Source organism: Typopeltis vanoorti, chromosome 1 (assembly GCF_054136105.1).
Source record: "Typopeltis vanoorti isolate ZY-2024b chromosome 1, IOZ_Tvanoo_1.0, whole genome shotgun sequence".
Taxonomy (NCBI): Eukaryota; Metazoa; Arthropoda; class Arachnida; order Uropygi; family Thelyphonidae; genus Typopeltis; species Typopeltis vanoorti.
The window spans coordinates 180,592,562-180,613,457 of record NC_143549.1 but is presented as its reverse complement, the minus strand read 5'-3'; the positions used below and the strand labels follow the sequence as shown (position 1 = coordinate 180,613,457).

Genomic DNA, 20,896 nt, shown 5'->3' with positions numbered 1-20,896 from the left:
GTGCAAAGTGATCCATATGAAGCCTGATCAAGGCCTTATACAGTGGCATCATAACCTCTTTATTTCTGCATGTCAGGTCCTCCGCATCATTGCCATTATCTGATATGACATCTTGAATCGTGGGCCCTGAATTTCAGGTCCTTGTCCACCACCACACCCAGATCTGTCATCTCCTCTACTTCCTTTAAAGTTTCCCCACCAAGTGTATACTTTCCTTCCTATCGTTGCTTACCAGATTTCAAAACCTTACGCCAGGGGTCTTCAACCTTTCAGACAGTGCTGGCCGCATTAAAAATTTCAACGAAACCTACGGGCCTCTAAGCTGTACTGCAGTATTTAGAATTGTAAGATGCTTTCCAGATTCACAAGGAACACTGTGCATTTGATACTTTAAATAAAATCCTATAAAAATAAACAAACTCAGCTTTAAAAGCGTAGATCGGAGTCGGGTTCATGATAAGTAAATACAATCAGTACTTGAAAAAAGATAATTTAATGAAGAAAACATTCATTTTTTACACTGTCAATAGGAAACTTGGCAGTGCTTTTCGTTGACCAGCTTGTCAATGTTGGAAGTCGCTATGCGCAGAGTATTCTCGAGATGTTGGACCGTAACCTGAGTTCTTGTCTTGGACTTCACATGCTTCATTCTGGAGAAGAACTGCTCACATAAGTATGTGCTTCCTAACAAATTGCACATCATCAAAGCATGCTGGCAAAGATTAGGGAATGCGTCCTCAGAAATGTAGTCTTTGTAAAATGTAAGCAAGGGTGCACATTGAATAATTTTTCTCTCAAAGAAGAGTTGTTTTCTAGTTCAAGCAGCTCCATTTGTACTGACCTGGGATTTCGGCAGCATTGAAACTGAATGCCTTGAAAATAAATCTAAAGAAGACTGTTGGTTAGAAAATCACTAAATCTCTCTTAGAACTCACTTCGAAACATGGCTAATTTTGTAGAGTATTCATCAAGAGACGAACAGTTGGACTCAGCGAGAAGCTGAAAATGAGCTAAGTCTTTTTTTTTTTTTTTTGCAAGTTGTGCCTCCCAAAGTTTGAGCTTGGCCACAAAAGCTTTGATGTGATCAAACAGAGTGTGCATCAGTTAATCATTGGATTCTAGCTGCATATTTAGGTCATTCATATGCAACAAGATGTTGGTCACAAAGGCAAAGTCTGTCATCCACATTGGATCGTTGAATTTCGCAATCAGCTTCCCCCTTGGTTTGCATGAGCTGTTGTGTTTCGCTCCTTAAGTCAAAGACTCTTTTAAAAACCTTCCCTCTTCTCAACCAATGCACATCACTATAATAAACTACATCGCTGTGATGTGCTTCGCACTCTTGGGTCAGAAACTCTTGGAATTGATGATGATTCAATCCTCTTGCCCTAATAATGTTGACAACAGTCACAATAACTTTCATGACATTCTCAAATCCAATAGTTTTCACACAAATTCTCCTGGTGGATTAAACAATGGTAATGGACGAAATCTTTTCCTTCTGGTTTCAGTTCTTTCCGTAGCAGCGCAACAAACCCTTTGTTCTTTCCCACCATAGCAGGGGCACCATCAGTTACCACACCTTCTAGGTTGGTTAAGCTGAGGTTAAAACGCTGGAGCGTTTTCTTGGCGGCTTCAAGAATATCAGTGCCTTTCATCATTCCCTTCATAGGTACAAAGTGCTACAGTTCTTCTGTCACAGTGAATTGTTGATCAACGCCACGGACAAAGATTGCCAGTGTTGCTGTATCCTTCACATCTGTGCTCTCATCTAAAGAAAGTGAATATGACATGAATTTGGACGACCGTTTTTTTAACTTTCCTTCAATGTCATTGGCAAGTTTTTCAACACATCGTTCTGCAGTTATCCCAGACAAACTCGGTTTTTTAAACACTTATTATTTGGGCACAGAATATTCCCAGCAGCAATGAGACGCTCTTTCACAAACTTGCCATCCAAGAAGACTTTTGATTTTTTTGCAATTTTTTCAGCTATTACATAACTTACTTTGACGCACGCTTCGCTCTCTTCTCTCTGCCTTTTAAATGTAACCTGCTGGCATTTTAAATCAATTTGGAGACAGTTCACTTTGTCCACACAAAGCTGCCTTTGAAGGTGATCGAAATTGGACGCATACTTTTTCTCATTGTGTTGATTTATTGACATTGACTCACGACAAATTAAACACACTGGCTTATTGTCGATTGGCACAAAAAAGTACAAATTGTTCCACTTTTCATTAAAAACCCGACAAGAATCACTTGATTTACACTTTTTACTCGTAGAAGCCATAGTGATAGAAGGTGAACCCAAAAAATTATACAAAATGGCCATATAACAGTCATTATCCACTGAATATGTCTCACACTAATGAAAAAATTCTGGCAATATAAAACCACAATAGGCTATGGCTGACTCAATGAACCTGCATGCTCTTATATATGAATATCACACTATTCATGACTGACTGACTGTGGATGAGATCCTCTTGTATTTATATGAAAATAATGAAGTATCGATAACCTTTGAGATGTGTCTGGAAGGCATTAGACAGTGCACTCGAACGAACTACTGCTTCAGCCATCTACCTGTGCCGTTAGTACTGTTACTTAAGTACCGCTTGGCGCTAGTAGATGGCTGAAGAAGCATGGCTGTTTAATATTTATTTTTATAGGATTTTCTGTAAAGCATCAAATGCACAGCGTTCCTTGTGAGTCTGGGAAGCATCTTACAATTCTAAATATCGCAGTATAGTTTTGTGGCCCACGGGCTTCATTGAAATTATTTTTTATTTAATCGCATTTTAATGTTAAGTAGTTATTTTTTCAAAATGGCCAGAGGACCACGGCAAAGAGCTCCATAGGCCATGCGTTGAAGACCACTGCCTTACACTTACCTGCCCATTCATGCAATATGTTCAAGTCCTCTAATAACATCTGCTTGACTCTGCATTGCTCTTCCCAATTTTGCATCATTTACAAACAGCTGCATGTCACTAGTTAAACCCATCCCAATATCATTAATATACAAATTGAACAACAATGGTCCCAAAACTGACTGACTCCTGCAGCAAACTACTAGTGACCTTGCTCTTCTCAGGATACTGCAACCCCCATTTTCAACTTTCTGATACCCATCTGACAGCCAGTCAGTCACTCATCCAACTCTGTTATCCAATCCCATCTGTTTCAATTTATTTAGCAGCTTATCGTGTGGCAGTCTATCAAAAGCTTTTGCAAAAGCCAATCCAAGTATACCACTGTATATGCATCTCCTCTGTCCAAGGTATTTTTCACCTTGTTCTAGTACATAAGTAAGTTAGTAAAACCTGATCTCTCTTTAACAAACCCATGCTGATAATCATAGATAATACTGCTGTTATCAACCCATTTCTGTATCCTTTTCACCAGTCTCTCTCTCTCTCTTTTTCTCTTGTACATTCATGACAGTTACAGATATACAGATTGGGCTATCATTTGTAGCCACAGTCTATGCAGTAGAATAATTTTATCTTTTTTTTTCCCACTCCCCTGGAACCTGTGCTGTTGTAAGACTCTTATTGAATACCCATGACAATGCTACTGCAAATTCCCTGGAACATTCCCTTAAGATGCATGGTGATATATCATCAAATCTTATTGCCTTATTGACATCAACGTTATTTATTTCCTCAGATACCTCCTGCTCACTCAGAATTAAGCCATCCTATCCTATGTCCTCTACATTTAATACATTTTAAAAAATCATGGCGACAACTACCGTGTTAGAGCAACACCTTAGTTTAATATAAACCAAAATGAACACTCAATGTTTCGACCTTCATATCAAGGTCATCATCTGGAGCATAACACATATATACAAAGAAACAAGCTGCACTACAATCTACATGGTTTGCTAAAGTTACTGACCAACCGTTACAACAATTATTGGCCTGACCTCTGGTGAGAAAAAAAAAACCTTTGCTACATCAAAGCTAGAGTCCAATTATTATATTATCTATTAGGTTACAAAATTAAATTGGGCTGGAGAGCAATATTTTATATATATATATATATATATATATATATATATAAAATAAGTTTAATGACTATTACCGAGAGAAAAGATGGCAAGATATATTTAACAATATACTACTAGTTTACTAGTTTCGTTACAAGAACATCATCAGGTATCATACTCAAAGAAGTATATAAAAAACTACAGAGACTTAACATTGTACTAACAGAACAAGTGAAAAACAGTAGCATGTTTGAAAAAATGCAAGTATGAGTTCCATACAAACGAATACTACGCGCTGTCGCGAGTGCGCCAGTACTGAACAGAAGCAACGTGTGCGTCCGAGAGATTGTAACTTAGGCTGTTATTGATATGAGAGGAATCTAGAGAAATTTCTCTTGATTCAACAATCTTTCTTTCCAGTTCATCGTAGCACACATGGATATTAGCAGTTTGAGTCCAGTTTACAATGTGCTGGCGGCCTTCGTCTGAGTTAGCAGAAAAGAGAACGTGGCTAGAGAGAGCGCTAGCTCTAGTCCTGTTATAGGAGATATCTCTACGGTGTTCATCCAAACGTAGAAGGATGGATTTAGCAGTCTGTCCATAATATGGCTTTCCGCAATCACATAAAATCTTGTAGACTCCTGGAAACTGAGTAGGAAGATGTTTCTGTTTATATTGGCAAAGTAATGAACGAAGTTTTGGAAGCGTAGTGTAGCACGTTTTGAAGTTAAATTTCTTGAGAATGTTAGCCAGTTTTGGTGAAAGAGAGCTGATGTAAGGTAAGGAGATGAAGGCTCTTGGGAGAGGGGGATCTTCAGCAGTAGTTGAGTGCCTGGGGGAAAGAAATTTGTCAATCTTCTTTGGAGAGAAGCCATTGTTGATAAACGTTTTTTTAAGAAAACTGAGTTCATTTATAATTTCTGTTTCTTCTGTAAGTAATGATTTGGCTCGGTGGGCTAAAGTGGAAATAATACCACATTTTTGTGGGGGATAATGATGGGTATCTGTATCAGTATCTGTCATACTGACAGATACCTTCATGCTTCCTCCCATCATTATCCCCCACAAAAATGTGGTATTATTTCCACTTTAGCCCACCGAGCCAAATCATTACTTACAGAAGAAACAGAAATTATAAATGAACTCAGTTTTCTTAAAAAAACGTTTATCAACAATGGCTTCTCTCCAAAGAAGATTGACAAATTTCTTTCCCCCAGGCACTCAACTACTGCTGAAGATCCCCCTCTCCCAAGAGCCTTCATCTCCTTACCTTACATCAGCTCTCTTTCACCAAAACTGGCTAACATTCTCAAGAAATTTAACTTCAAAACGTGCTACACTACGCTTCCAAAACTTCGTTCATTACTTTGCCAATATAAACAGAAACATCTTCCTACTCAGTTTCCAGGAGTCTACAAGATTTTATGTGATTGCGGAAAGCCATATTATGGACAGACTGCTAAATCCATCCTTCTACGTTTGGATGAACACCGTAGAGATATCTCCTATAACAGGACTAGAGCTAGCGCTCTCTCTAGCCACGTTCTCTTTTCTGCTAACTCAGACGAAGGCCGCCAGCACATTGTAAACTGGACTCAAACTGCTAATATCCATGTGTGCTACGATGAACTGGAAAGAAAGATTGTTGAATCAAGAGAAATTTCTCTAGATTCCTCTCATATCAATAACAGCCTAAGTTACAATCTCTCGGACGCACACGTTGCTTCTGTTCAGTACTGGCGCACTCGCGACAGCGCGTAGTATTCGTTTGTATGGAACTCATACTTGCATTTTTTCAAACATGCTACTGTTTTTCACTTGTTCTGTTAGTACAATGTTAAGTCTCTGTAGTTTTTTATATACTTCTTTGAGTATGATACCTGATGATGTTCTTGTAACGAAACTAGTAAACTAGTAGTATATTGTTAAATATATCTTGCCATCTTTTCTCTCGGTAATAGTCATTAAACTTATTTTATAATATTCCAACCGAGTTAAAATGAATTGTCAAAATATATATATATATATATATATATATATATATATATATCTAGTCCGCGCGGTTAGCCTAGTGGCTTTGCGCTTTGCAACCATATGCCTGGGGAAGGAGTGTCCTAGGTTCGATTCCCGTCGGAGACGTGAGGAGCTGTAGGATCTTCCTCAGCCATAGCCAAGTTAGCCGGTCTTGGGCGCGGGCTGCAGGTTTTTTTCCGCCAGTTTATCTGGTGTTTTTCATCCCGCAAGCAGGCAAACCGGCCCGTGAACCCACAGGGATACAGCCAAGAATACCTTGAGGCATAGGAATGACCATTCTATCCTCGTATTTCGGTTACGAAATCCAAGCATGCTTGGAAGGTTGTGGGCCTTAAAGGCCTGTTAAAGCCATTGGGATAGATATATATATCTAACATATTGTGATTATACTTATAAATTTCAACCAATCGGTATGGAATAGTTTCCAATACAAGCTGAAAATTGCTTAAAGTATGCTGGAAACTAAGTAGGCTGAATATGTGCCATCCAAATTCTTGGAATTTTTATGCCACCATTATTGTTGAGATTAGAGTGGTTAATCAGAATTTCACAGGCTTCTTTAAATTTTCTTTTATACCAGGTTTTTGTATGATGTAAAGAGCAGGTACTTTTCCAATCAATTAGGTGTAGGGTGTTGAGAGTGTGATCTGAGAGGCCTGCTTCACTAAATTTGTTATATTTAATGTGTCTTTTGTGTTCTTTTTTACGTATAGGGATTGTACATCCAGTTTCACCAAGGTGTGGCGAAACTTTATTATTTATTATAATTACAGGTGTGGTAGATGCAATAAACTCCAAGACATGCCAGTGGGAGGAGAGGATCCTTAGAGGAGTTGAATATGCTTTTTAATTTCATAGATGGCATTAAAAGCGACATTAAGATTATAATGGTGTATGGTGATTATAATGGATTCTATTGATTTTTTCTGATAACCCGTATGGGATGGCTATGGTTTTACTAATCTATATTTTTTTTTTATTTTTGTGATGGGTGGTGATATGAGTTAGCATGTATATATTGGCCAGTATATGTCGGTTTGCAGTAAACACTGAGAGAAGACATGTGACCAGTGTATCCAGGAACGGGAGCGAGTTCTGATTTTTAATTGAAAATCAGAACTCGCTTATTCAGCCTGCTTAGTTTCAAGCATACCTTAGGACTTGATGCAATTTTCAGCTTGTATTGGAAACTATTCCATACCAATTGGTTGAAATTTATATGTATAATCACACATATATATATATAGATAGATAGATAGATAATATAGCTATAGATAATAATAATAATTGGACTCTTGCTTTAATGTAGTAAAGTTTTTTTTTTCTCACCAGAGATCAGGCCAATAATTGTTGTAATGGTTGGTCAGTAACTTTAGCAAACCATGTAGATTTTTAGTGCAGCTTGTTTCTTTGTATATATATGTGTTATGCTCCAGATGATGACCTTGATATAAAGGACGAAACATCAAGTGTTCATTTTGGTTTATATTGAACTAAAGTTTTGCTCTAACATGGTAGGTGTCGCCATAATTTTTTATAATGTATTCTGATCACCGTATAAGCATGAAAGAAGGATATTCCACATTTAAGTTCCTCATGATTCAACATTGATCAGGATGAAACACCCTTATAAATTGATCACTGAATACATCAAGAATGTCTTCTGCAGCAGTTACCTTTGCATGGGCTATGAAATGTGTTTGAAAGACAAGGTGCCCATTTTGAGCACATTGTCTACCATCATTAATGCTTTATTCTACTAAGATTCCACCGATAATTGTGGGTGTTCATATCAACATGTGTAAACATAGATTTCTTTATTAATAAACCCGTTTACTCCATAACATATATCACATATACAGTATGGCACAAAAAAAAAAAATAAAATAAAATAAAACAGTACTGAGTAAAACCATCCTGATTTCTTCTGCTTTCCTTATTTGCCTTTCATATGGCTGAGTACATGTACATTTGAATACAAGGTGTGTGTGCAGATGCCTCTGGAAAAAATATAGTTGGTTTGCATATGTAGAGTATAAACTCATGCATGTGAGGATAGTTGAGGGCTTGTGAATTGCAAAAGTTGGTTCACAGGCAAAAACAGGTGGGTATGATAGAAACATTTAAGTTTCTTAAAGGCTTTTATAGGTTTGACTCATGGGAAATGTTTTAGTACTTATATAGAGGGGCAGAACAAGAGGTTATTCCTTGAAGTCAGGTAAGAGTGTGGTTAGCAAGGGAATAAGGACTTGCAATCAGGAATGAGTTGCCTGAGTCAGTTGTGAGTGCTTTACCTGTTAATAGTATCAAGGAGAGGTTCAATAGATATTGTGTTGATAGTTTGGGCCTCTCATGATGAGCCTTAGGACTTCTTGGTGCCTGTGCAATAATAACAATAATAGAGTATTATATAATTTGAACACTTTTTTTAAAAAATGCATATTTAAGTAAGATGTCTTGATTTTATTGCAGTTTTTTCCTTGAATTATTTATTCATCTTTCTCTATCTCTAGACATCTGCAGAATTGCCTGCTCTAGCTGGTCTGACCTTAACAGCCGCAGAGAATAAGTACATAATATTAATTGGTGGGTTTTCTCCTGACTATGGTTTCTTTGAAAAGACTTTAGTATATGATGTTGAGCTAAATGAATGGAAAGAAGTTGTGAATTGCACAGGATCACCAATAGGTATGATTAAAGATACAGGATTATTGGTATGTATTTAGGTGAGCAAGGCTGAGCAGATCATATTGTATGTCAGAAGAGATGTGAATTATATTGTTAATATCTTGAAAATAATGCAAAGCATTTTCATTAGCAAACATGAGTGTTTATGTTAGTGCTAAATACCAGCAAAAATATTCTGTAAACACAAAATAAGAAAGAGATCTTCTCCAGATAACCTGACATCACTATTATCATCTTGCATTCAGAATGAGAATGGAAATCCTGAGTAAGTTCAGATAACAAGGGTTTACCTGTTCCCACTTTTGAAGGACCATCATCATCATCATCAAATTCCTGCAATGTACCCTCAAGGGTTGTACAGGATATGATAGTACTACATGAAAAAAAATTACATCATTACTAACTTCCTATCTACAATTTTCCTCCAAATCAGTTTGTCACTTGTCAAGACTCCAACATTATCAGATCTTATATTTCTATCGTCTAAGGCACTTTGTACCGTATCAATCCACCTATATCTTGGTCTTCCTCTGGGTCGTTTTGCTGCCAACCTGGCAGAGAACACTTGTTTTGCTAATCTTTCTTCGCCCATTCTGTTTAAGTGACCATACCACCTGAGATTAGCTCGGCTAACACATTCCTGGATACTGACAATGTCAGGTTCTTTCCTAATATCCTCGTTTTTAATATGATATTGCCATTGATGCCATCTGTTCACACCTCTAATCTTTCTCAGGACTCTCATATCTGCAGTCTCTAGTCTTTGGTCAAGTGTTTTACTTCTGATCCAGCTCTCAGATCCATAAGTTAAAACTGGTTTGAACACTGTCTTGTATGCAGCTAATTTAGTGTTCCGACTAATTTCTTTCTTATTCCATATGAATTTATTCAATTGACTTCCCACCATACCAGCTTTGCTGATTCTGTTGTCTATTTCTATATTGAATTTACCATCTTCACTAAAAATTGTGCCTAAGTAGCTGAAATGGTTTTCTTGTTCCACAGGTTCTCCATTCACAACACAGTTGACATTTTCAATGATTCTGCCTATTTTCATTGTCTTTTTATTGCTGACCTTCATACCATATCTATTACAACAGCTATTCAATTTAGTCAGAGAATCTTGCAGACTTGTAGCGGATTTATTTAGAAGTGTAACATCATCCGCATAAAGCAAAGAGCTAACATTAACATCTCCAATTTTGATATCATGTTTAATACCGCTTTCCTTCATAATGTGATCCATATAGATAATGAATAACAGACGGGATAATGTACATCCTTGTCTCACACCAGATTTAACATTAAACCATCTTCCTGTACTTCCTTCAATTCTAACTGCTGACTTACAACTCAAATAAAGACTAAGTATTGCTTGATATAATGACCCATTGACACCATATAATCAGTGTATTGAATAGCTTCTCTCTTGGCACCTTGTCATATGCCTTTTCCAAATCGACAAAACTTAAATACAGATCTTTGTTATATTCCCATGCTTTCTCGACTATTTCTCGTAAAGTGAAGATCTGATCCTGACAGCCTCTATTTGGCCTGAATCCAGCTTGTTCTTCATCAAGCTTTTCTTCCACAATTCTTCTCAACCGTTTCTCAAGTATACTTGCATAGATCTTGCCAGGAACACTCAGTAGGGAAATAACTCTGTAATTCTCACATTCAGTTTTATTTCCCTTTTTATATATGGGTACTATGAGAGCTCTACTCCAATCATCGGGAATTCGTCCCTCTGTCCAGGCTTTCTGAACTATGCGGTGCAGCCACTGTAAGACTCTTATACCACCATACTTCAGCATTTCTGGTCGAATATCATCTACTCCTGCTGCCTTTCCACATTTCAAGCCTTTGATGGCTTTTTACTTGAAGTATGGATATGTATTCCTGACTGCATGCCTGGTCAGTGTTTTTTACCACTGTGCTGTCATCACTGCTTGTTTCATTTAGCAGTTTTTCGAAGGAATTACTCCATACTTCAAGGATATCTTTTTCTCCCGTTTTCATGTTATCTTTATCATCTCTAACTCCTTTTACAACACTATTTCCTCCATTTCTAAGCTTCTTCAACAACCTCCAGAATATCTTACCACCTTCTTGATATTTATTTTCTATGTTCTTGCCAAAGTCCTCCGATGACTTTTGTTTAGCTAGTTTTACACACTGTTTAGCATTCTTGCATTTGTCTCTATATTCTCTAAGAGCACAAGAAACTTTTTATATGCTTTCTTCTTTTCCTTCACTGCCTCTTTAACTTCCTGTGTCCACCAGGGAGTTCTGATTTTTTTATCCTTGCAGACAACCTCACCACATTCCTCTCTGGCAGAGTCAATCAATGTTTTCTTCAGAGTTTGCCACTGAATCTCCAAGGTTTGATTCCTGTTCTCAAACTCTTTCATTTTTTCTTCAATAATCTTTGTGTATTTTAGTCTATAGTTCACATCTGAGAACTGCTCAACTTTTATTCGCTTTAAAACTTTCTTACATGTTATTTTTTTCAATATGAAATTCAATTTTATCCTGCTCAAGACGAAATAGTGATCACTTCCAATTTCAAATCCTATGTACACTCTGGTGTCCTTCACCAGGGAGAAACCATCACTATCAACAATAACATAGTCAGTGAGACTTTTCTTATTCCTAGCCTCTTCTCTCCATGTGAATTTGTGCACATTTTTATGTTGTAACATGGTGTTAGTAATAACCAGTTCATGTCTTGAGCAGAAATCCAACAGATATTTGCCATTATTATTAGCTTTGCTCTTTTCTCCAAATTTTCCCAAAATATTTTTGTATGTCTCACAATCATTTCCTTCTCTGCTATTTAGATCTCCAACAAGGACCAACTTTTCCTTTTTCATTGTGTCAGTTGCTTTTACTAAAGCATCAAAAAATTCCTCCACTTCTACCTTAGTAGAACCTTCTGTGGGACCATAGGCACAAATAAGTCTCATTGTCCAGTTCCCCATTCTCATATTTTCCCACATTACTCTACTTGAGACTGACTGCCATTCAAGAAGATTAGCCTCGTATTTTGTGTTGAATACTATGGCTACAACTTCTTTTCCTTGATTGTCATTGCCTGAATATAACATTTTGTATTTATTGCTCAGAAAGATCTTGCCTGTTTTTGTCTTTTTTGTTTTAGTCACCCCTGTTATGTTGATCTGGTACTTATCTTCAGCTAGCTCCATTTCTTTGCCATTCAGGCTTCTTATGTTGATAGTACCGATCTTTAATTCTGGTGATTTTGAGTTGGGGTTTGTTTTCAGATTTGTTCCAGTAGCTGACTTTTCGCTGTTCGCCCTGGTTTCCTGGCGAAAACAATGGGGGCCTTGTTTAACCGGGCGATGGCCCAGCTGGCATGAAATTCTGTCATGTTGTACCACCATTTAATATTACAACTCTTTCTCTCTCATCCCTATATACTAAAGGGTATGTAGACTGCCATCTGGGATTCTTTTGTAAGTGATACATTACCATTCTTTCTCTCCCCTTCCTCCTTGAATATCATTATCAGAACTTGACTTATTTTAAGCATTTCGAGCTTCGACTTTATTTAAGAAAAAAATATAAATTACAATTAAATAAAAAAAAACTGATTTTCTTACACAGTGATAATGAGATGTATCAGAGAAAAAAACTTTTTTTTTAGTTCAGTTAATGTAAGCTTTCAAACTTTCATGTCTATATCATGTGTTTAAAGTCTGCTCGGTTAGCTTAGTGGCTTGCTCTTCGCAACCGTATGCGTGGGGAAGGACGCATACGGTTGCGAAGAGCAACCGTATGCGGGGGGGGGAGCACTTTCGTGTGGATGGAAGATTCATGAAAAAGTCATTGCTGAATAAGAATTGTAAGTACTTATTATATATGTGAGATTGTGTAAGTTACTGTTGAAATAAGCTCACTTAAGGTGTCTTAATCTAAACTGTGTATAAGTGATTATTGTAAGTAATGAGCTGGATGATGTAATTTATTGAATTAAGCTTGCCTAAGGTATACTTTATTTCCAGTTCTGTATAGTCTAGATGGTGATTTAACTTTAAGGGAAGAAACATAGAACTAAGTCCGAATCAGGACTAATCAAAATCAACCAAGAATTGTAATGCAATTGTATATGTGTGTGTGTGTGTGTGTGTGTGTGTGTGAGAATATGAATCAGACTGTGGTATAAATAGTTTTTTGACTTAATTAAATGGTTTGTGAACAATATACACTCTCTGTCCAAAAAGAAACCAAACTTTTTGAAAATAGAAGAAACTAGTGGCGCCACCTGTTGTATCTTTTTGTTATCGAAAGAGGCAGCCTTCATTAGTGTTGTGTCAACTGTTTATGACATTTGTTTCATTAGAAGCTGAGTTATAGTGCCAAGAGTGACAGTGTGTTTTGAAGAACGATCGGAAAATGAGTTTCAAACAGAGAGAGCTGCGATTGACCTTTCTGTTAAACTTGGTAAAAGTTTTATCAAAACCCATCAAATGCCTCAAAAAGCATACAATGATGAATGCTTATCCCGTACTCAAGTTTACGAGTGGTTTAAGCGATTTAGGATGAAGAAAAGCCAGGATGTCCAAAAACTTGTCCGAGCAAAGTTAACATCCAAAAGGTGTGTGATTTCATCAAAGAAAACCCGAAATCGTCCGTGAGATTGATTGAAGATGAATTGGAAATTCCAAAATCAACTGTGTACAACATTTTGACCGAGAGTTTGGGCCTTCGTAAATTGAATTCGTGATTTGTTCCCCAGAAGTTGACCGATGACCAAAAAATGTATCGAATTGAACGCTGCAAGGACTTCGTTAAAACTCTCATAAGGACACGAATTTCCTTGAAACAATCGTTACTGGTGATGAAACATGGTGTATGAGCCCATAACAAAGCACCAGAGTGCTGAGTGGAGACCACCAGAAGAGGGGGTATCCAAAAAAAAGTCGCTTGGAGAAGTCAAAAGTAAAGACAATGCTGATTTGTTTCTATGATTCCAAGGGCATTATCCATAAAGAATTAGTTCTGCTTGGCCAAACAGTCAACAGTGAGTTTTATCTCCAAGTTTTGAAGCAATTGATAGCAAGAATTTGTCACATACGACATGAATATCGTAATGCAAGCAGCTGGTCACTTTTGCATTATAATGAACCATCTCATCGTTCGAACATTGTGAGACAGTTTTTGAGCAAAAACCAAGTTTCTGTGTTGGATTACTCGCCGTATTCACCTGATTTAGCACACTGTGACTTCTTTCTCTTCCCCCCAACTTCATTTGCTGATGAAAGGAAAGCGATATGACACCATTGAAAACGTTCAAGCGGCAGTAACCATGACCCTCAACAGTATCCCAAAAACTGATATAAAAAACTCATTTAACGAATTAATTGACCGTGCCAAATGCTGTATCGAAGCTGAGGGAGAGTATATTGATTGCAATAAATGATTTGAATAATTATAATTGTCCTGTGTTTTATTTTCTATGAAAAGTTCGGGGGTTTTTTTGGACAGAGGGTGTATTACTGATTCTGTCAGTGCAGTATCTTGAAAAATTCAAACTTGCATAAGATTAAGTTTAATGATCAGTGTTCAATCCACAATTAACTAAAGGAAAAGACTAACACGAAGTCACACTTACGAGGATGAAATGCCTTGATGATTTGCCCATTGAATATTTCTTCCATATTTTCTGTAGCAGGCCATTCTACCATTTTTATCCATCAACATCATATTCCCATAATCATCCTTTCTTCTTCTTACTATGTATGAAATGAACTATGTGGTATCCTTTTAGACTGATTAGTTTTATTTCTACTCATACTGGACGTTTGATGTTCTTAACAATCTGGGCCCATTCCTGCCCTTCCGCTTTGTACTCCTTTTGCAACTGATTACCATTATTACCGATTTCCATTATTCAACTTATGTTGGCTCCACATGCCTATTTCTTATGTTAATAAATGTTAAACAGCTTTTAATCAGGGCCTAGGCAGAATTTATTGTCCTTCGTCTTACCTTTTCATAAACATTGGTCTTGTGGCCTGGAGAAAAATTCACCATCCTATTCAGTCATATTCTAAAACCTAAAAGTAGATCTAAAATACTCAATTCTCATGTATCTGCCATTGCATAGTGCCTAAGATAATTGTCCCTCATTGGAGAAACTTGCTTGTGATTTCTTTACTCCAATCTGTATTGCCATAATTAAAACTACCCATAATGATCATCCTTCATTTGTTTACTGCATCTAAGATCTTTCAATCTTTTTTTTTTCCAAAATCTTAAGCTCCTCCTCTCCACATCTTGTACCATCTTTAGATATTTTGTCTAAGATCTAAGGATCGTAAGATTCCACACATCCCATCTTGTATAATTCCCCACCTATCATCACCAGCACTCTTCCCTTCCTTCTTGCCATTTCGGTCTTCATGAAAAATGTAACACTTTATGTATGTTTCCATCAGGATATCATCCTCATTCAATATGTTTAACGTATTCCAACAATTTCAGGTGAATTTGTATTCTATTTTTGCAACATTTCTGTCTCACTAGTCTCTAAATATCCTTAGCATTTGTAATAAATACACTAATAAATTTTTAGCAGTTAATTTTTGGGTCTATAGCTGGTCTCACCCAAGCCCCTCCTCCTCTCACCTGTGACTTCTCCAACTCCTCATCTGCTTACCTTTATTCCACTTATCCCTATTTTGCTCAAACTGACATACTCTAATCCTCTCCATTCCTGTGTCAACCATCTTCATACATTCTTTACTGCTTCCAACATCCACTGTGGCACATGCTTGTAGTAGAGGGGACCCCCAGTGATGGTACTGGCCTTTGCATTCTTCCTCTTTTTCTTTACTTTTCTTCCCATATTCGTTGCTCCACCTCTGCTTGGTCTTTTTTACTATCCTTTCTTCCAGACCACCATAATTGGATCCAACACCCTGCTGCCATGCTTACTGTGCCCCGTGGACATCTGGAAAGGGGGGATCCTGATAGTCTTGCACTACTTTGACCTCTACTTCAGCAAGACTGGTGGTCCTGGATGGCCGAGCCAGAATCAATCAGCTAGTTGTCTTGCCTGCAAGGGTCAACGGTGTTGCAGTAAGTTTCTCACCCATTGTCTGGGGTGAATCCCATGGTCTGGGGTGGGATTCAAGGCTTGCTGTAGTGCTGGTATAGAATACGTGGTAGCCCTGACGTTCCACTCCCTAGCCTAGCGCAGTCATTGCTTGCCAGTCAGTGGGTATTCATGTGTGGCTCTGTGGTGGGTGGGGGAGCTCTGGCACCAAACCCAAAACTCCTTGAGCATTAATTCTTCATCCCCTAACTCCTAACAAAGTCCCAACCAAGTACTGTTAACATAGATACAGTATTTGTTAACAGAAGCAAGAAACAGAAGGTATATGATACTAGTATAAATGCACCATTGTTTTTGATCATCCATGCAACAGGTGAAAAGCCAGTACGAAAAATGTCACACTTCCTTATTTAGAAGGGTTTAGGAGGACTGACAGGACCTTGCAAAACTGTTAAGAAACTATGTTTTGGTGATATCCTTGTGGAAACATTGTGTCAGCAGCATTCTGAGAAACTACTGGAAGCAACATCAATGGGTGGAATACCAATCACATAAAACTCATGAAACACTCAATTGCTGTAGAGGAGTGATATTAGAATGGGATCTCCTTGATGTTCCTGATGAGGAGATATGTTCAGAGCTTAATGATCAGGGAGTGACAGGTGTAAGATGCATCTGATACATAGGGATGGTCACCTGTTTCCAACCAGGAACATCATCCTTACTTTTGATCCACCTAAGCCTCCAACATCTGTAAAAGCAGGGTATCTCAGCTGTCTCGTTAGAGTATGCATCCCTAATCCACTAATATGCTTTAAATGTCAGAAAAATGGGCATGCCCAAACTGCCTTTTGTGGTTCTATCACCTATGCCCAATGTGGTAGTAAAGAGCATGATAATAAATCTTGCTCTGTAAAAAAAAGCTAAATGTGCCAACTGTCATTGATATCATCCAGCTTACTCTTGTGCATGTCAGAGGTGGAAAGATGAAAAAGAAATACAAAAAAATGATCAGGATGTAAAAAGAAAGCTACCACAACACCTGATCAAAGATCTTGTTATGCTGAGAAGGTTACAGTTAAGAAAATGTCAACAGTAAATCAAACTCGTATGTCTATTCCACCATCTGGTAATTTCACCATACCTGAACTTTATGATCACAAGTGCTTCTCTGTTTAGTCCATTAATCACATGACCTATGGTCTTACTCCAGAGACAACTCCAAAAATGGTTCTGTTCAATAAGAACCCACTTGTCAAAAATATAATTGCAAAGATATCACTTAAAGATGAACCACCAGACATCCCCACAGAAAAAATGGGCACTTTGGTATCTAGTGAAAGTAAATTAAACTTGCCAACTGACCCTAACACATCAGACGTATTGAATATTTTACCAGAGGAAGTGATGGACACTGGTCGTTCATTCTTCCCAAAAACAATTCATAAATATAAACCTCAACCTCCTGAAAATCAGACAAGGAAAATTTTTACTATGAAACTGTCTTTGAGTTAGCCACAATATTGATGATATCAAGATTCTGTTGCAGATACACAAACTTTCTGTTTCTGTACAGAAAACATGCTTAAGACTGAATGAGGACCCTACCTTAAGGAATTTCACTGTTATTCACAAAAGGACAGAACTGGAGGTGGTTCTGCTCATGGAGGATTAGCTATCCTAGTAGACAGTCATACTCCTTTCTCTCATGTCCAACTTAATACTGCTCTGGAAGCAGTAGCAATTCATTTGCCCGTGGGATTTCTTATTACAATATGTTAAATTTATTTACCACGAAGTACTGAGTTAAATGAAATTAGTCTTGATAACCTTATCTTCTAACTGCCTGAACCCATATATCTAATGGGTGACTTTAATGGTCACAATATTCTGTGAGGTGGTGCTAACACAATTAGATGAAGTCAAATCATTGAAAGAATCCTTAACAATAATAACCTCTTCCTTTTGAATAATAGACTCAATACTTTCTTCCATATGCCTACCCACTCATATTCTGCAACTGATCTTAAAATTTGCTCCCCTTCCATTCTTCCATTGCTCACATGGAATGTCAAAGAGAACATATAGAACATATATGGAAGTGATCACTTTCCTGTTCTTTGCACAATGTCTTCACAGGGACCATGTTCACCTACATGAATGTCTATATGGAAAATGGGCATCTGTGCTCTATCCAAAATGGGCACTCTATCCAAAGCTTCGGTGAACCCAGGGACAGCCAAAAAAAATCAACAAACAAAGAGCATGGGATATATTTTGTACATACCCCACCACATCAAACTTAATAGCTTTTAAGCATGCTTGGGCCAAAGCACGTTATGTGAGATGTCAGAGTCAAAACACAATCATGGATTCAATTTATCTCATCAATTAATCAAATGATCAGTGCAAAAATTGTATGGAATAAAATCTGGAAAATGAAAGAAAGTATAACACTTCCATTATGTCTACCTTAGACCATAATGGAAGTGTTATTGCTGATCCCAAAGCTATTGCAGACACTTTGGGGGAAACTTTTGCCAGAATCTCAGCAACAGTTTCATTTCATCTTGAATTTTTAATACTGAAAGAGCAGCAAGAGAAACAAAGACTAAATTTTTCTACTAATAGGCTTGACCCATACAATCAGCATTTGTTAAGGAGGAACTGAAAGAACTCTTTTACTGTCCGCCCTAGCGCAGTAGGGCCTGATGACATCCATTATGAAATGATAAAACATCTACCATCATCTTCTATGATTCTCCTTCTCTTAATATACAATAGAATTCTTGCAGAGGAAGAGTTTCCGGATTCTTGGCATAAGTCTGGTGTCATTGCTATTCCAAAACCAGGAAAGGATCCAACACAAGCAAATAATTATTGACCTATTGCTCTGATGAGCTGTTCTTTGTAAAATATTAGAGAAAATGATAATACTAGACTTTTCTAGGATTTGGAAAAGTAGCAGTCTTCTCTGCAATACACAATGTGGCTGTCATAGACATTGTCCGACTTTGGACCATTTGGTTCGGTTAGAAACTTGTATAAGAGATACATTCATGAAACAAGAGCCTTTGGTTTCATTATTCTTTTACATGGAAAAGATTATGACACAGCCTGGAGATATGGCATATTAAAAGACCTCTATAACCTAGGTCTCAGAGAACACCTTCCTGTATTTATTAAAAATTTTCTGTTTAGCCACATTTGCCAAAGTCAGAGTGGGAAACATGCTATCTCTGCCATATCATCAAGAATAGAGCATTCCCCATGGCTCTGTCCTAAGTGTGACCCCTTTTTTGCTATCAGAGTTAACTCAGTCACTGAATAGCTTTCTCCCATCATAGGTAATGCTTTATATGTTAATGACTTCAATTTACTGTCACTCTCATAACATCAGGATAATTGAAAGACAACTTCAGCAAGCAATTGATCATGATTCTGTGTGGGCTCTCAGTAATGGCTTCAGGTTTTCAACAGAAAAAAGTGTCTGTATATTCTTCTGTCTTAAACACACTCTTCATTTGAATTAAGAATGGCACAAACTGTTATTTCAATAGCTACGGAAGCCAAGTTCTTGGTTCTCATCTTTGACAGAAAACTTGCATTCTTTGCACACATTTGTCAACTAAGAGATGGAGTTCAAAGGAGATTCAACTCTCTTGCACTTTTGTGGGGGTGCCGATTGATCTTCATTGCTGCATCTTTATTGTGCACTTATACATTCAAAGCTGGATTATGGGTCTGAAGTCTGTGGTTCTGCAGAATAACCTGCACTGGTTGGATCCCATCATCATCAAGGTATACGGATAGCTACTAGTGCCTTTTGCACTAGTCCACTCAAAGTCTTTAGGTTGAAGCAAATGTACTGTCTCTATCACTTAGACAGAAACAGTTATCTCTTAAATATTCCCTAAAAATAAAATCTCTCCCAAATCATCCTATATGGACTAGTCTCTTTTCTCTGCATTGGGATTCTCAATATAGACTGTCATAGGTTCTTTTGGTATGCGTTTTAAAGAAACTATGCATGCTGTTGGCATGAATGTTGACAACATTGCCTACTCCAAAGATAACAGCATCCTTCCATTGCAGATTTGCACTCCATCTTGCAACCTCTCACTTTGACAGCTACAGAAGTCTCTTACTAAATCATATGTCTACCTGCAATTGTTTAATGCACACAGAGCAGCCCATTTATACTGATGGCTCAAGAACTGATACCTGCATTGGCTGTGTTGCTGTGGTTTCCTGACATTACTAGTCAGGAATTACATTAGCAGAGTTGCATACAATTCAGCTTGCAGTTGTTCATATAAAAGAAAACCGCTATAAAAGTGCATAATTTATACAGACTCATCGAGCTCTTTACAGGCTGTCTCCTCCTCTTATGTATAATCCACATCCAGTACTGTATGATGTGTTTTGTACCTGTTGTTGTACAAAATGAAAACCTTTAATTTTGATGTTTCTAGCCACATTGGTATTAAGGGAAATACGACTGCAGATGCAGCTGCTAGATCAGCTCATACTTTCTCCATGTGCTGTTTGACGGTACCATATACAGAGTACAGTAAATCTATATGATCAAATCTAATTGCTCAATGGCAGTCATCATTGCAGGAAGCATTAACAAACAAATTATATGACACCAAGTCCATTGGTATTCTAGTCAACATAGAAAGAGAAGAGAGGAAGTTGTTCTTATAGGCTCCGCATAGGTCACAGTCATCTCGCACATTCTTATTTACTGAGGGCCGATGACCCTCCCATGTGTGAAAAATGCTATACATGTCTCACTATTTGTCATATTCTGGTGGAGTGCCAGCACTTCACACTAGAGAGGAATGAAATTTTTACTTATCTAGCCAAGCAACATATGCTCAGGCAGATGTTATCAGGCTCAGACAGATTGCATGATGTTTTTAACTTTCTACAAAGAATTAATTTGTACAAACACATTTTACTGTAATTTTGTTTATATGTAGATACTGCATTGCTTAACTTCATTTTTGGACATACGTATTATTTACTAGTTTATTTTTGACTATGTATGTACTGCTGTAGTTTTGACCTCGTGTATTGGTGTAGCC

General features: G+C 37.5%; 1 protein-coding gene across 1 annotated transcript in view; it reads left to right on the top strand.

Moving 5' to 3' along the window:
* The window catches only part of Megf8 (multiple EGF like domains 8), a 752,012-nt gene that overhangs the window by 424,400 nt on the left and 306,716 nt on the right, over positions 1 to 20,896 (top strand). Inside the window, exon 22 of the mRNA XM_090404705.1 lies at positions 8,548 to 8,722. Within this exon, the coding sequence (XP_090260831.1) occupies positions 8,548 to 8,722 (175 nt within the window). The remainder of the gene's footprint in view (positions 1 to 8,547; positions 8,723 to 20,896) is intronic.